This window comes from Rhinopithecus roxellana, chromosome 1 (genome assembly GCF_007565055.1).
Source record: "Rhinopithecus roxellana isolate Shanxi Qingling chromosome 1, ASM756505v1, whole genome shotgun sequence".
Taxonomy (NCBI): domain Eukaryota; kingdom Metazoa; phylum Chordata; class Mammalia; order Primates; family Cercopithecidae; genus Rhinopithecus; species Rhinopithecus roxellana.
This window is the reverse complement of record NC_044549.1, coordinates 187,685,796-187,702,549: the sequence shown is the minus strand read 5'-3', so window position 1 is coordinate 187,702,549 and position 16,754 is coordinate 187,685,796. Positions and strand designations below refer to the sequence as shown.

General features: G+C 38.2%; 1 protein-coding gene across 1 annotated transcript in view; it reads left to right on the top strand.

The window, feature by feature from the left end:
- COPB2 (coatomer protein complex subunit beta 2) overlaps positions 1–16,754 on the top strand; it is a 36,482-nt gene that overhangs the window by 7,130 nt on the left and 12,598 nt on the right. Inside the window, exons 3-10 of the mRNA XM_010366755.2 lie at positions 5,519–5,605; positions 5,812–5,938; positions 6,799–6,947; positions 9,773–9,919; positions 12,016–12,115; positions 12,775–12,917; positions 13,170–13,369; positions 15,384–15,494. Coding sequence (XP_010365057.1) covers positions 5,519–5,605; positions 5,812–5,938; positions 6,799–6,947; positions 9,773–9,919; positions 12,016–12,115; positions 12,775–12,917; positions 13,170–13,369; positions 15,384–15,494 — 1,064 coding nt within the window. The remainder of the gene's footprint in view (positions 1–5,518; positions 5,606–5,811; positions 5,939–6,798; positions 6,948–9,772; positions 9,920–12,015; positions 12,116–12,774; positions 12,918–13,169; positions 13,370–15,383; positions 15,495–16,754) is intronic.

The following is a 16,754-nucleotide window of genomic DNA, read 5'->3' as shown; positions in this document are numbered from 1 at the left end:
GGATCAAGGAACCAAAGCCAGAAGTAAACCTAAGAACACCTTTTCACTTTTATACTCACTGTAATGAAACAGAAATGACTGTACACTAAACTTATACCCTGTATTAGTCTGTTCTCACACTGCTGTAAAGAACTACCTGAGACTGGGTAATTTATGAAGGAAAGAGGTTTAATTGACTCACAGTTCCACAGGCTTAACAGGAAGCATGACTGGGAGGCCTCAGGAAACTTAAAATCTTGGCAGCAGGTGAAGGAGAAGCAAGCACCTTCTTCACATGATGGCAGGAGAGAGAGAGCGAAGTGGAAAGTGCCACACACTTTTAAACCATCAGATCTCATGAGAAATCACTATCACGAGAACAGCAAGGGGGAAATCCATCCCCACCTTCAATCACCTCCAATCCACCCCCACAATCCAGTCACCTCCCACCAGGGCCTTCCTCCAATTCAACATGAGATTTGGGTGGGGATACAAATCCAAACCATATCATAGTCCATCAGTGACATTTTATACAAATTAACATTTTGTTTTCTGCTGTATCTCAGTGCCTATAACATTACCTGGCACATAGTAAGTGCTCAATAATTATTTGTTCAATGAATGAATAATATGCATTTCACTTATCACTAGTTCAGTATTTGTGTTCTCTACAACTTCAGATCTTTATCTTGTGAATTCTTTTTGCTTTGATGCAAATAACTGCTTTTTTTTTTTCCTTTTTGTTCTTGAGATGTTTAAAGTATTTCTGATTTTATGTTTAACAGATATGTTGGTGTCCTCTCTCTCTGGCTATTCCTAGGGATTCCCTCTTATCAACTACATTTACCTGTCTCTCGGCTCTGTCACTTGATCATCTTATGTTCTAAAGACCAGGTGTACTTATCTTTCTCTAGGCTTTATTGTAATATATCTTTGTTTTATCTGCATTTCCGCTTTGCCTCCTTTTTTTCTTCTATATCTTTTTCTGCCCTATGACAGGACCATCTGCTTCCCCTTTCATAATTTATCTCATTGGTAATTTCATGTTTAATTTCCTTCTTTCCTCCAAGAATGGAGGTTCTGTGAGGACAAGGATTACCCTCATCTTATTTCCCACTGTTGGTCCAGTGCATGAGGCACTACCTGATACACTGTCAGGCTCCTAGTAGATAGTAAGTCTTTGTTGAATGATTGATCTGTCTTTGGTTCTCCCTGTTTTTTCCCTGTGTTCATATCACCAACAGTATTTACCACTCCTGTATTGAGGGCAAATTCTTGAGAGAGCCAAAAAGGTTTTTGGAAGTAAAAAGGGTTTTAAATGTACTTGAATTTCAAATAAGGAGATACTATATATTTTTTGAGGTGGTACATGCAGTGGTTTAAAAAACACAGTATTTTAGGATTTGAAGCCAACTTGCTGATTAAATTATATAGGTTAGCCTTTTTAACTATGCTGAGCCTCTTTGTTTATCTAAAGTAAAGATGATATTATTGCCTTCCCTATGTCACAGGATTGTCAAAAAGATAAAATTAGATAAAATTGTATATGAAACCTAAGTACCATATAAGTATTAGTCATTAGTTATACTTTCCTAATCTACACTGAGTATTTGTATGTATTGCATGTGTAGCTTTTCTTACTCTTCATTTGCATCAGTCATAGCCCCTAACATGGCGTTGAGCCTTGGCTATTTGCTCTGCGGCTGCTTTATTTTTACTGCTTAGATCCCTGAGTTTGTTGGCTCCTCCTGAGCTTGTGTGGATTTTTCTGCTGTATTACAGATTGCATGTTCTGTCTACTCTCGGTGTCTGTATCATAGTCAGCTGGTAGTGATTCTACAGGTTGGAGTTGAAGTGCCTACTCATTCAGCCTTTGTCTAAAGAATCTTTGAACTCTGGCTTGAAAAGTCAGAGTGGGACAGTTCTTATGAACTGGTCCCTATTACTTTTTTAGTGCACATAGTTAATCAAGCAGTAAGATTATATTGGTTTCTTAGTTATTTCTTTTTTGCTCTCTGATACAAAAAAGGATTGGAAAATGATAGTTTGGCTTTCAGACTTTTAAGAACAGGCATCAAAGAAGGAGAATATAGAGGTATACCATTGTCTCTGCTTTTTCTTGGAGGGTCTTCTAGTTTTCTACCTTTATCCTATGTGTATAATTCCATTCTGAGTAGCTCGGAGGAAAATACAGGTCACTGTGTTTTCATTTTAAAAAAAAAATAAATAATAACATTTGTATGGAATCATATTGCTAAACCGTGCAAAAGAATTGTACCTTATTCATGAGTCACTTTTACGGGTTTCAATTTCAAAAAGACTGACTAGGTGTGGTGACTCACGCCTGTAACCCCAGCACTTGGGAGGCTGAGACGGGTGGATCACTTGAGGCCAGGAGGTCGAAACCACCCTGGCCAACATGGTGAACCCTGTCTGTATGAAAAAATACAAAAATTTGCTTGGCATGGTGGCGCACACCTGTAATCCCAGCTACTTGGGTAACTGAAGCATAAGAATCACTTGAGGTTCAACATTCGCAAATCAATAAACGTAATCCAGCATATAAATAGAACCAAAGACAAGAACCACATGATTGTCTCAATAGATGCAGAAAAGGCTTTTGACAAAATTCAACAGCCCTTCATGCTAAAAACGCTCAATAAATTCGGTATTGGTGGAACGTACCTCAAAATAATAAGAGCTATTTATGACAAACCCACAGCTAATATCATACTGAATGGGCAAAAACTGGAAAAATTCCCTTTGAAAACTGGCACAAGACAGGGATGCCCTCTCTCACCACTCCTATTCAACATAGTGTTGGAAGTTCTGGCTAGGGCAATCAGGCAAGAGAAAGAAATCAAGGGTATCCAGTTAGGAAAAGAAGAAGTCAAATTGTCCCTGTTTGCAGATGACATGATTGTATATTTAGAAAACACCATCGTCTCAGCCCAAAATCTCCTTAAGCTGATAAGCAACTTCAGCAAAGTCTCAGGATACAAAATTAATGTGCAAAAATCACAAGCATTCTTATACACCAGTAACAGACAAGCAGAGAGCCAAATCAGGAATGAACTTCCATTCACAATTGCTTCAAAGAGAATAAAATACCTAGGAATCCAGCTTACAAGGGATGTAAAGGACCTCTTCAAGGAGAACTACAAACCACTGCTCAGTGAAATAAAAGAGGACACAAACAAATGGAAGAACATACCATGCTCATGGATAGGAAGAATCAATATTGTGAAAATGGCCATACTGCCCAAGGTTATTTATAGATTCAATGCCATCCACATCAAGCTACCAATGAGTTTCTTCACAGAATTGGAAAAAACTGCTTTAAAGTTCATATGGAACCAAAAAAGAGCCCGCATTGCCAAGACAATCCTAAGTCAAAAGGACAAAGCTGGAGGCGTCACGCTACCTGACTTCAAACTATACTACAAGGCTACAGTAACCAAAACAGCATGGTACTGGTACCAAAACAGAGATATAGACCAATGGAACAGAACAGAGTCCTCAGAAATAATACCGCACATCTACAGCCATCTGATCTTTGACAAACCTGAGAGAAACAAGAAATGGGGAAAGGATTCCCTATTTAATAAATGGTGCTGGGAAAATTGGCTAGCCATAAGTAGAAAGCTGAAACTGGATCCTTTCCTTACCCCTTATACAAAGATTAATTCAAGATGGATTAGAGACTTAAATGTTAGACCTAATACCATAAAAACCCTAGAAGAAAATCTAGGTAGTACCATTAAGGACATAGGCATGGGCAAGGACTTCATGTCTAAAACACCAAAAGCAACGGCAGCAAAAGCAAAAATTGACAAATGGGATCTAATTAAACTAAAGAGCTTTTGTACAGCAAAAGAAACTACCATCAGAGTGAACAGGCAACCTACAGAATGGGAGAAAATTTTTGCAACCTACTCATCTGATAAAGGGCTAATATCCAGAATCTACAAAGAACTCAAACAAATATACGAGAAAAAAACAAACAACCCCATCAAAAAGTGGGGAAAGGATATGAACAGACATTTCTCAAAAGAAGATATTCATACAGCCAACAGACACATGAAAAAATGCTCATCATCACTCGCCATCAGAGAAATGCAAATCAAAACCACAATGAGATACCATCTCACACCAGTTAGAATGGCAATCATTAAGAAGTCAGGAAACAACAGGTGTTGGAGAGGATGTGGAGAAATAGGAACACTTTTACACTGTTGGTGGGATTGTAAACTAGTTCAACCATTATGGAAAACAGTATGGCAATTCCTCAAGGATCTAGAACTAGATGTACCATATGACCCAGCCATCCCACTACTGGGTATATACCCAAAGGATTATAAATTATTCTACTACAAAGACACATGTACACGTATGTTTATTGCGGCACTATTCACAATAGCAAAGACTTGGAATCAACCCAAATGTCCATCTGTGACAGACTGGATTAAGAAAATGTGGCACATATACACCATGGAATACTATGCAGCCATAAAAAAGGATGAGTTTGCGTCCTTTGTAGGGACATGGATGTAGCTGGAAACCATCATTCTTAGCAAACTGTCACAAGAAGAGAAAACCAAACACCGCATGTTCTCACTCATAGGTGGGAACTGAACAATGAGATCACTTGGACTCAGGAAGGGGAACATCACGCACTGGGGCCTATCATGGGGAGGGGGGAGGAGGGAGGGATTACATTGGGGAGTTATACATGATATAAATGATGAATTGATGGGTGCTGACGAGTTGATGGGTGCAGCACACCAACATGGCATAAGTATACATATGTAACATACCTGCACGTTATGCACATGTACCCTAGAACTTAAAGTATAATAAAAAAAAAAAAAAAAAAAAAAAAAAAAAAAAAAAAAAAAAAAGAATCACTTGAACCTGGGAGGCGATGGTTGCAGTGAGCCAAGATTGTGCCACTGTATTGCACTTCAGCCTGGGTGACAGAGTGAGACTGTCTCAAAAAAAAGAAAAAGAAAAAGAAACTAAGAGCTAATTCATTCAACAAATACTTATTACACACTAATTTAGTGTGCCAGCCACTGTTCTAGCTTCTGCCTATACAGTGTGAAAAATATTCCTGCCTTTGGAGAGCTTAGCAGGAAAGATTGGCACTAAACGTAATTATGAGGTGCTACATTATGAAAGGGAAGTACAAGTTTCCATGGGTGGATTTTCAAGGCAGAGAGAACAAGAGCAGAGGTAAGGCTGGGAGTAGCCAAAGGTGAGGCTAGAAAAGGGAGGGAAGGGCTGGAGCACAGAGGATCTGGAATACATCTTGTGGACATTTGCTTTCTCTTGTCTTTTAAAAAGTGTTGTAATTTTGAATCTATTAAAAGATAATTCGTCTTTTTAAAAAATTTTAATGTTGACCTTTTATATTTTAGCCTGAGAATATATTAAAATGAGAAGTGATCTTAAAAATTGGATGTTTGAAATATAACAGAGTAGATTTTGTGGTTATTTTCTTACAGCTCAATTTGTGTATTCTTTTTACATTTTAAAGACACTGGTGAAGACATTTGAAGTATGTGATCTTCCTGTTCGAGCTGCAAAGTTTGTTGCAAGGAAGAATTGGGTTGTGACAGGAGCGGTAAGTAATTAATATGAATCTCTATTCCCATTTTCTGAATTGGTGAATGATTATGTAAGTTAGTTGCAGGATTTTGATTCCCAATTTGTTATGTTAATTACAGCAATGTTTTGAAGCGTAGACTTCATTCCTTGAGCCTGTGATGCAGTTTTTTTGTGTAATTTACTTGATAATAGGGATGATGGTTTTAAAATTTCTGTTTCTAGGATGACATGCAGATTAGAGTGTTCAATTACAATACTCTGGAGAGAGTTCATATGTTTGAAGCACACTCAGACTACATTCGCTGTATTGCTGTTCATCCAACCCAGCCTTTCATTCTAACTAGCAGTGGTAAGAGATGACCTTTTTTGGTCATGTGCGTCTCTTTGGGTAATTCATTTTCTTTCACTGAGACATGCTATTCTTTAACTGCTGTTACAAATAGAATTCTAATTCCAAGCAGCCTTTAAACTGTTTAGATCCATTACTGTGCTATTGATGCTGCTTGTGTTTGTACTTTAATGAAGTATCAACTGTACTTAGGATCTGGGTAATGATTGCTCCAATTCCTGTCAGAGAAGACCTACAAGTCTAGATGTTTAAATGTCTGCTGAACAGAAAGGTCATTTACATGTTGATGAGTGAGTTTTTGGCAGATTGCCATAGAACCTAGTCAGTTCAATCTTCATAATCAAACTAGTTTGCTCCTTGGTATTGTCTATAAATTAGTAGACCTCTTGGAGGACTGGCAAAAGAGGTAGCACTGAATTGGTAATAGCTCTTTGAAATGTGTTTAAATTAAAAATTGAGAAGTAATTTAAAGCTTTTTAAAAACCAATCTTATGAGGGCAAGTGCTTGTTCTCTACATAGTCATTGCTATCAGTATTCAGTCACGCTTAGATTCTAATCAAACTTGTATGACTCTTTGGTCATTCTTTAATGCCCACTGAATTTTTAAGTTTTTTCACAAAATTTTTATATTTGCTATTTCTAATCTATTTTATTTATTTTATCTCCACTTTTCTGTAGAGAGTTAAATTTATTTTTAAGATAAATAAGCATTTTGAAAACTCTATTTGGTTTTGATTCTATTTCTGTAAGTCATGGATTATGTGGTTTATGTTAGGTTTACTTCCTCTAAAGACTGTGTCTTACTTATGAAGTGAAAAAATAGAAATTACAACTAACTTGAGACTTTCTTTTGGCCTAGATGACATGCTTATTAAGCTCTGGGACTGGGATAAAAAATGGTCTTGCTCACAAGTGTTTGAAGGACACACCCATTATGTTATGCAGATTGTGATCAACCCCAAAGATAACAATCAGTTTGCCAGTGCCTCTTTGGACAGAACTATCAAGGTAGGGTGTCCACATTTTGTGTCAGTTATCATTATTAGTGAACTATACTTGCCTTAGGTGTTTTACTATTGACTGGCCAGAAATTTATCCATCTTAAAAGTTTTTCTCAAAAATCTATTTTGAAGTAAAAATAGAATTTCTCATTTTAATCCAAAGGACATGTTCTGTTTAGAAAAATATTGTGGCAACTCAGTGCTCTTAATGAGGAGCGTTTTTCTGTGTGGAAGCAGCATGTTATAAAAATTTTTTAGCCTTTGGAAACCCAGAATAAGAAAAATGCTAGTATCCCTTCTAGAATACTACTTTCCTCTCCTTTTAGTATTCATTGTTGACTTCTGCTCATCGTTCATCTATTTTACATTTAAATTCCATATGCCTCTATTCTGTCTTTCTTACTCCATTTCACCACACTGCTGTCTGTTATCTTCCTGAAACATAGATTGCATCTTGTCAGTTCCTAATCTAAGGATAAAGTCCAAATGCCTTAGTGTGGAATACAAGGATTTCCAAGACTAGCCTGGGCTAATACTATGCGACATCTCCTAAAACCCTGGTCTACTCACCATCCTCTAGAGGCCATGAATGTTCATAAAACCTTACTTCATTGAACTTTTCCATCTGCCTGCACTTCCCTTTATTTTCCTGTTTTGATATATTTTTTCCTCCGGAGAACTACTCAGCTTTTAAGGCTTAGCAGAAATATTTACTCTTGAGAAGCTCTTGTCAGACATCCACTTCATTTCTAGGTAGAGCCAGTTATGCTTATCCCATTTCTTCCATTGCTTTTTGCCTCTGTTTCAGCCTTTCTCAGAATGAATTATAATTACATGTTTTTGGAAATCTTTATCCCCTGAAATACTGAATTTGGGGGGTAGAAACTATGTGTCACTCCCTTTCTCCCAAACATTCAGTAGCAAACAGCAAAGTGCCTTACCTGATCTAGGTGCTTAATACATGTTGCAGTGAGGGCAATCATGCTCCTTTTTTAAATCATAATATTTAAAATACTTCCATGCTGGGCGCAGTGGCTCACGCCTGTAATCTCAGCACTTTGGGAGGCCAAGACGGGCTGATCATGAGGTCAGGAGATCAAGACCATCCTGGCTAACATGGTGAAACCCTGTCTCTACTAAGTAAATTCAAAAAATTAGCTGGGCGTGGTGGCGGGCGCCTGTAGTCCCAGCTACAGGCTGCAGACTACAGCCTGTAGTCGGCAGGCTGCGGCAGGAGAATGCCTTGAACCTGGGAGGCGGAGCTTGCAGTGAGCCGAGATCAAGCCACTGCACTCCAGCCTGGGCGACAGAGCGAGACTCCATCTAAAATAAATAAATAAATAAATAAATAAATAAATAAATAAATAATTAAATAAATAAAATAAAATATTTCCATATGCATTGAATTAAAATAAATTAACTTTTGCTTACACGTTTGCTTTCACCTGTATAAAACACTGTTACTGGCCGGGCGCGGTGGCTCAAGCCTGTAATCCCAGCACTTTGGGAGGCCGAGACGGGTGGATCACGAGGTCAGGAGATCGAGACCATCCTGGCTAACGTGGTGAAACCCCGTCTCTACTAAAAAATACAAAAAACTAGCTGGGCGAGGTGGCGGGCGCCCGTAGTCCCAGCTACTCGGGAGGCTGAGGCAGGAGAATGGTGTGAACCTGGGAGGCGGAGCTTCCAGTGAGCTGAGATCCGGCCACTGCACTCCAGCCCGGGCAAGAGTGAGACTCCGTCTCAAAAAAAAAAAAAAAAACACTGTTACTAGTTTTTCTTTATGTAAAATGTTATGTGTCTGAATATCTTAGGGTTTTGACCTTAGTTATTTTGCCTTTGATTGGATTTTCCTTGCTTTTGACATAGATTAACTTTGAAATTAGTTGTAAACTTTTGTTTTACTAAATTAAGTTTATCTTGAGAGCAAGAATTGTCTTATCTTCAGTTCCAGAAAAGTTTATTTTATACAGTAATTGGTAAACATTTGTTACACATATTTATACTCCCCACAGGGCCTCCCATGTGGTAGGCACTCAGTAAATATTTGTAAATTAATTCTGTGCTGTGGTAATTTTTAACAATTTTCTACACTTTAAATTTTTAATTAGGCAGTAATTTTCTCCTTTAAATATATCTTCATTTTTATTTATTTATATATTTTTGAGTTATGGTCTGTGTTGCCTAGGCTGGAGTACAGTGTCATGATCACAGCTCACTGTAACCTCAAACTTCTGGGCTAAAGCGATCCTCCTGCCTCAGCCTCCTGAGTTGTTAGGACTATATGCATGTGCCTTCACGCCCAGCTAATTTTTTACTTTTTCCTTTTTTGTAGAGGCAAGGTCTTGCCATGTTGCCCAGATTGGTCTTGAGCTCTTGGGCTCAAGTGATCCTTCCACCTCAGCCTCCTAAAGTGCTGGGATTACAGGTGTGAGCCACCACACCTAGCCACTTTTAATATATCTTACTAAATCCATTTTCATGAGCTGTATATTAAATCTATAATAAAGTAATTTCGTACCCTTAAAGTGGTGTTTTTCAAAGTCTTAAACATCTAGATTCCTGGGCTTCACTGTGGATTGACTGAATTATAATCTCTAGAGATAAAGCCTGAAAATTGGCACTTCTTTTAAAGAATGCCATAATGATTTTGCCCCCTGAGAATTCAAGTAAAATGAGAAATAACAAAAACCAAACAGTATAAAAAATAAAATTTCATAGCTCTTCTCTCCTGGGCTTTGGCATTTTACATAATGTGTCAGAAATGTGGTAGATTTGCCTTTTGAAAAGCAAGGCCCCATATTGACTGGCAGATGCTGTTTCTCTCCACAGGTGTGGCAGTTGGGCTCTTCGTCACCAAACTTCACTTTGGAAGGACATGAGAAGGGCGTGAATTGTATTGATTACTACAGTGGTGGGGACAAACCATACCTCATTTCAGGTGCAGATGACCGTCTTGTTAAAATATGGGATTATCAGGTACAGTTTTTCATAACCTTACTTCCATATGTTAGATATGTTTCTTACTATTTCTTATAGGACAGTTAAGACTTGGGTTGTTGAAATCTGTTCACAGCATAATAACTTAAGGTATCAGTATTTACACCTAAACTGTGTTCCTAGAAGTCTCCATAAAAATGAAAACAATGCATACATATCAAGATTTTAAAAATAAAATACCAACATGTTCATATTTCATTTTGTAATTGCCCTTAGAAATTTTAACATTTTAACGTTGAATTATCCTCCATAATCTTCATTGATAGACTTCTATTCATTTTTGTAAGCTAGCAGATCAACAAATACCAACCATTTTGCCAAATAGTACTCTTGTAAACCTAGTTATGAGCTCTTGTTAACGTGCTTCCTATCTCTAAGATTTTCTTATATTTAGATATTTTTGTTTTCCACATCAAAAGTTCCCGTAAGCTGGTATCTCATTGTGGTTTTGATTTGCATTTCTCTGATGGCGAGTGATGATGAGCATTTTTTCATGTGTCTGTTGGCTGTATGAATGTCTTCTTTTGAGAAATGTCTGTTTATATCCTTTGCCCACTTTTTGATGGGGTTGTTTTTCTCTTGTAAATTTGTTTGAGTTCTTTGTAGATTCTGGATATTAGCCCTTTGTCAGATGAGTAGATTGCAAAAATTTTCTCCCATTCTGTAGGTTGCCTGTTCACTCTGATGGTAGTTTCTTTTGCTGTGCAGAAGCTCTTTAGTTTAATGAGATCCCATTTGTCAATTTTGGCTTTTGCTGCTGTTGCTTTTGGTGTTTTAGACATGAAGTCCTTGCCCATGCCTATGTCCTGAATGGTACTACCTAGGTTTTCTTCTAGGGTTTTTATGGTATTAGGTCTAACATTTAAGTCTCTAATCCATCTTGAATTAATCTGCGTATCTCACACCAGTTAGAATGGCAATCATTAAAAAGTCAGGAAACAACAGGTGTTGGAGAGGATGTGGAGAAATAGGAACACTTTTACACTGTTGGTGGGATTGTAAACTAGTTCAACCATTATGGAAAACAGTATGGCAATTCCTCAAGGATCTAGAACTAGATGTACCATATGACCCAGCCATCCCACTACTGGGTATATACCCAAAGGATTATAAATCATGCTGCTATAAAGACACATGCACACGTATGTTTATTGCGGCACTATTCACAATAGCAAAGACTTGGAATCAACCCAAATGTCCATCTGTGACAGACTGGATTAAGAAAATGTGGCACATATACACCATGGAATACCACGCAGCCATAAAAAAGGATGAGTTTGTGTCCTTTGTAGGGACATGGATGCAGCTGGAAACCATCGTTCTTAGCAAACTATCACAAGAAGAGAAAACCAAACACCGCATGTTCTCACTCATAGGTGGGAACTGAACAATGAGATCACTTGGACTCGGGAAGGGGAACATCACACACCGGGGCCTATCATGGGGAGGGGGGAGGGGGGAGGGATTGCATTGGGAGTTATACCTGATATAAATGATGAATTGATGGGTGCTAACGAGTTGATGGGTGCAGCACACCAACATGGCACAAGTATACATATGTAACAAACCTACATGTTATGCACATGTACCCTAGAACTTAAAGTATAATAATAAAAAAAATTAAAAAAAAAAGTTCCCATAAGCAATTAATAAAATGAGGCCTAGAGAGTCTGTTTCACCTTGAAACATTTTCACATTTGTACTTAAATCCAGAATAAAAATATTAAAGGCTAAAGCAGTACTGTCTACTTAGCCAGTGATAGTAAGTGTGGGTTTTAAGGGGAAAATCTATTACCCTGAGAATTTGGGGAAATAATATTCAGACGAAAGCCTTCTTGGGTTTTTTCCGCTTCTTTAAATATGATAGTTACATTTACATTTATTTTACAAAGTAATTAGATAAAATATTCATATATACAACAAGATCATCCTATGTCAAAAACTTCTGTATTGGATATTATTTAGATTGTCATGACTACTATCATTTATAATGTATCTGTACATTGAGAAGATTAAGGGTGGGCTGGTTACATGTTTTTCACTAATAAAAAATGTTTTCTATGTCTTAATTACAGAATAAAACATGTGTGCAGACACTGGAAGGACATGCCCAAAATGTGTCCTGTGCCAGCTTTCATCCTGAGTTGCCAATCATTATCACAGGTTCAGAAGATGGTAAGTTAGAAGGGTATGTTTATTCCTGTGCTGGTAACTACTACTTAGTGGGCATTTAAAGCAAGTAATGTCTCTGCATTATAACTGGAGGTTTCCAAGGATTTTGGTATTTTTAGTAAAGTACCAGACTTAAGCTATAAAAGAGTAAAGGGGCATTATATTCATCATCATCATCATCATCATCCTCATGTATTTTGATTCTGTCACTTAAGAGGACCCTCAGATGTCCTGAAGAAAAACTGAAAAAGCATGTGCTTTGGAGTCAAACAAACCTGGATTCAAAATCAGTCTCTGTTATGTTATGAATATGTGGTTTGGGCAGATTATGAAATGGAAACATATATATCTGCTTCATAGGATTATAGTGAGAAGAAATCATGCGTAGAAAGCATCTGGCACATAGGAAACACTCTACCCAGGAAATCCTGTTATTATTTCATGTTTAAAATCATAATTCTTAGTTTTTGTTTCTTACACGTTATCTGTTATGTTTATGTTGCTTTTAAAAATCATTTAAAGACAGTAGATCAAAAAATTGGTCATTAAGCTGCCACAAGTGTTATCTATTTGAATAGAAAGACTTCTATGGCTCTCTTTCACCTGACAGTTTATCATCGGATGTTTGTGTCAAAAGGGAATATTTACATTGTTCTTTTTAGGAACAGTACGTATTTGGCATTCAAGCACCTACCGGCTTGAGAGCACACTGAATTATGGAATGGAGAGGGTATGGTGCGTGGCCAGTCTAAGAGGGTCAAACAATGTCGCTTTGGGCTATGATGAAGGGAGCATCATTGTTAAGGTAATTATACTATCCCTCTCAGTAGGTGGACATAGGCAAAACCATTTTCTTTGTATTTTAGTACCATCATCTTCCAAGTCACCAGTTTTGTAAAACTGGCACTTCTTTCATTAAGCACTAGACATTAAGCAATGAAGATTTAAAGTAGAAGAAAGGAAACGGAGCTCTCTGTTAGGTGAAAAAATAATCTGTTTTGTTGTGGTTTTATTCATTTTCCTTTTCATTGTTGAAAGTTATTTGTCTTTCTTTCAGCTTGGTCGGGAGGAACCTGCCATGTCCATGGATGCCAATGGAAAGATAATTTGGGCCAAGCATTCAGAAGTCCAGCAGGCCAACCTAAAAGCAATGGGAGATGCTGAAATTAAAGATGGAGAAAGATTGCCACTGGCAGTAAAGGATATGGGCAGTTGTGAAATATACCCTCAGACTATTCAGCACAATCCTAATGGGCGGTAAGCCATCACCAAAATTTGTCTCTCAGCTTCTGTGTATGTTAGAACAGGTTTGCAGATCCACAGTCTACTCTTGCCCTGTGGTTGGCATCTCTAATCATTCCTCAATGTGCTTTTGCCCTGGCCTCATAGTCCTCAGTACAGCTGCAGGCAGCCATGCCATTTGATAAAGTTGGCACAAAAGATGGAGCATGTTTCCCCTCTGGCCTTGTTCTATACCACACAATTTTGAATAGTTAAATAGTACTGTTTACTGTTATTTCACATGCATTGAGTTTGTGTTCTTATGTGCTCCTTTGAGGGCAAGGAGTATGTCTTATGCTGAGACTTAGGAGGTGCCCTCTCTAAATGCTTGCTGACTCACTGCTCTTAAGAAGAAAACCTGACTCTGAAATAGGTGTCTTTTGAAAAAGTTTTGGGATTGGTAATAATTCTGTTTCTTATTTGTGATTTGAACTGTCAGTTTAATTTCTCCCTTAAGATTTATAAGTCACCAAACATCTTGTGAGAGAGGAGTTTCTAGCACAGTGAAGTCTAAATCTGTGGAGCCTTAAAATTATTTTACAGCAGGTCTGGGCATCTTATAGTGTTATGCTGAATATTGAAAAAGACAAAAGATATAAACCAAGTATGCTGCCTAGTTCAGTAAATGGTATCCATAATTATTTGTAACGTAATTGTCTTATGAAGGTTAAGAATGCATTATGCGCATTTCCCTTAATATCATAAAACATGGCCGGGCGCGGTGGCTCAAGCCTGTAATCCCAGCACTTTGGGAGGCCGAGATGGGCGGATCACGAGGTCAGGAGATCGAGACCATCCTGGCTAACACAGTGAAACCTCGTCTCTACTAAAAATACAAAAAAATAGCCGGGCGAGGTGGCGGGCGCCTGTAGTCCCAGCTACTCCGGAGGCTGAGGCAGGAGAATGGCATAAACCCGGGAGGCGGAGCTTGCAGTGAGCTGAGATTCGGCCACCGCACTCCAGCCTGGGCGACAGAGCAAGACTCCGTCTCAAAAAAAAAAAAAATCATAAAACATTCTTGGCTGTAAGTTTTGCCTTTGCCAGTCTTTTGATACCAGCCTTTACGGTGTTATAAATAACTTTAAAGATACTTGTTTTATGTCCATTGGGAAAATTTTAGTTGACTATGCAGCATTGTCTTTTTTTCTTTTTTCTTTTTTCTTTTTTTTTTTGAGACGGAGTCTTGCTCTGTCGCCCAGGCTGGAGTGCAGTGGCTGGATCTCAGCTCACTGCAAGCTCCGCCTCCCGGGTTTACGCCATTCTCCTGCCTCAGCCTCCGGAGTAGCTGGGACTACAGGCGCCCGCCACCTCGCCCGGCTAGTTTTTTGTATTTTTTTTTTTAGTAGAGACGGGGTTTCACCATGTTAGCCAGGATGGTCTCGATCTCCTGACCTCGTGATCCGCCCGTCTCGGCCTCCCAAAGTGCTGGGATTACAGGCTTGAGCCACCGCGCCCGGCCATTGTCTTTTTCTCAGTATTTAAATGTTAAAATATCCTCTGTATTTTGATTAATTTAACAATCTTTAAAAACTGGAGTGAGATATTTTTATTCATTTGAGTGATCAGCTTTAAAATGAAGATAGTCTTTGTAATAATATAGTGCCTTCCTGTGGTATAAATGTTATGAGCAAAGTGCTATGCATCTTGGTGCTCAACAAATACTGGTTGAATAATTGGAATCCTCCTCCTTTGCATCTCCAGCCATTCTCACCTTCCTGTCTCCAGTTGCCTTTATTTATGAGAAGGCCATTCCAATAACATTTCAGCAGTAATGCTGTATTCATAATTTCCTTTTTAATTTGTTGGCTAGAATTTTTTTTGTAGCTTTGTATTCAAAGAAGTATAACTTTTAAAAGATGTTAAATTGTAATAATGAACTAAAATAACATTTGTTATTAGAATTCTTTTACCATAACAAGAATTATTGTTTCTTAACTTCTATATGTCTTTGGTCCTTTGTACTTTCCTCCCTGGCTTCTGTGATTTCTAGGTTTGTGGTGGTGTGTGGTGATGGGGAGTATATCATCTACACAGCAATGGCATTGAGAAACAAGAGCTTTGGATCTGCTCAGGAGTTTGCATGGGCCCACGATTCTTCAGAGTAAGTTTTGGCTGCGTGATAGTCAGCTTGCCGTGATTGCAGATGTGTTGTGTGCTGCTTGAGGACTCTCAAGGCTTGATGTGGGCTGCGCTTCTCCGTGTTAAAAAACAGTTCTCATCAGAGCTGTCCGTAAGAAGATTAAAGTCAGAGGCAACTGTATAGCGTGAGCTGTCTTTGTCCTTTCTTTGTTCTGTGTTGAGCTGGCTCACTCAAACTGATAAAATAATCCCATTTAACTGAGGACCCAGCACCCATTTCTTTGGTGGAGCCCATGGCAGGACCGGGTGCTTTATGGGCTTAGGGCACAGTAAACCCTCATGTCTGCTTTGGCAGGCCTTGGCATGCCCTCCCTATGATGTAGTGTCCTGGTTCTACTGCCCTTTGTGAGCTACTTGGGGATGATATTGTGATTTGATCATTTTGATGAGAAATTTATGAAATCTTTTTTAAAACTTATTTTCTGTGATAGGACCCGCTGCCCATTCTTAACAAATTTCTGTCTGAATTCAGAATGTTCATAAAATGTTCTCATTAAAAGCAGGAAAGATCATTTAACTCTGACTTTTTTACTAGTCATTGGCTCTGGTTCCTTTTTCATTCCTGTTTAATGCATGTAATAAACATTAGGGGTTTAGTGTTTTCAGACCACACAAGTGAATTACATCTTCACAGTTTTTTTTTAGTTTTGTTTGCCTCACATTTTATGTTGCATCTTGCCCCCAACAGTGGGGTAACTTAAGCTCAGCACTGCGTAATAAGATACATTTTTTTAAATGTTAACAACAGTAAGATTTATTGAGAGGTATGGAATTGTTCTGATCTTTTCATAAATTTCCTAAATACACTTATATACATATAGTTCTGTGTATTGAAATGTACTGTATTATCTTAAGCAAAATTATAGTTGATGAATTGCCCTCTCTGAGCATACCTCTTCCTCTATTTTGACAGTTCCTTTTTTTCAGCTTTATCCAGCCAAGGCCTTGCTCAGCATCTTTCCTGTCCTGAGCAAAGCCCTCATCACACCACTTCCTCACACAATCTCAAATATCCAGTGATAACCACAGCCACTTTTTTCAAGGCAGAGCCTGAATATAATGTTGTTGCTGATCATTGCTGACTAATGAGCCATTTGTCACAGTTTTTATTATTTAAATCACCTTTATTGAGGTATGATTTACAGAAGACAGAATGTATCATTTAATTGTACAGCGGTCCCCCCATCTGTGGTTTCCCTTCCTGCAGTTTTAGTTACCCACA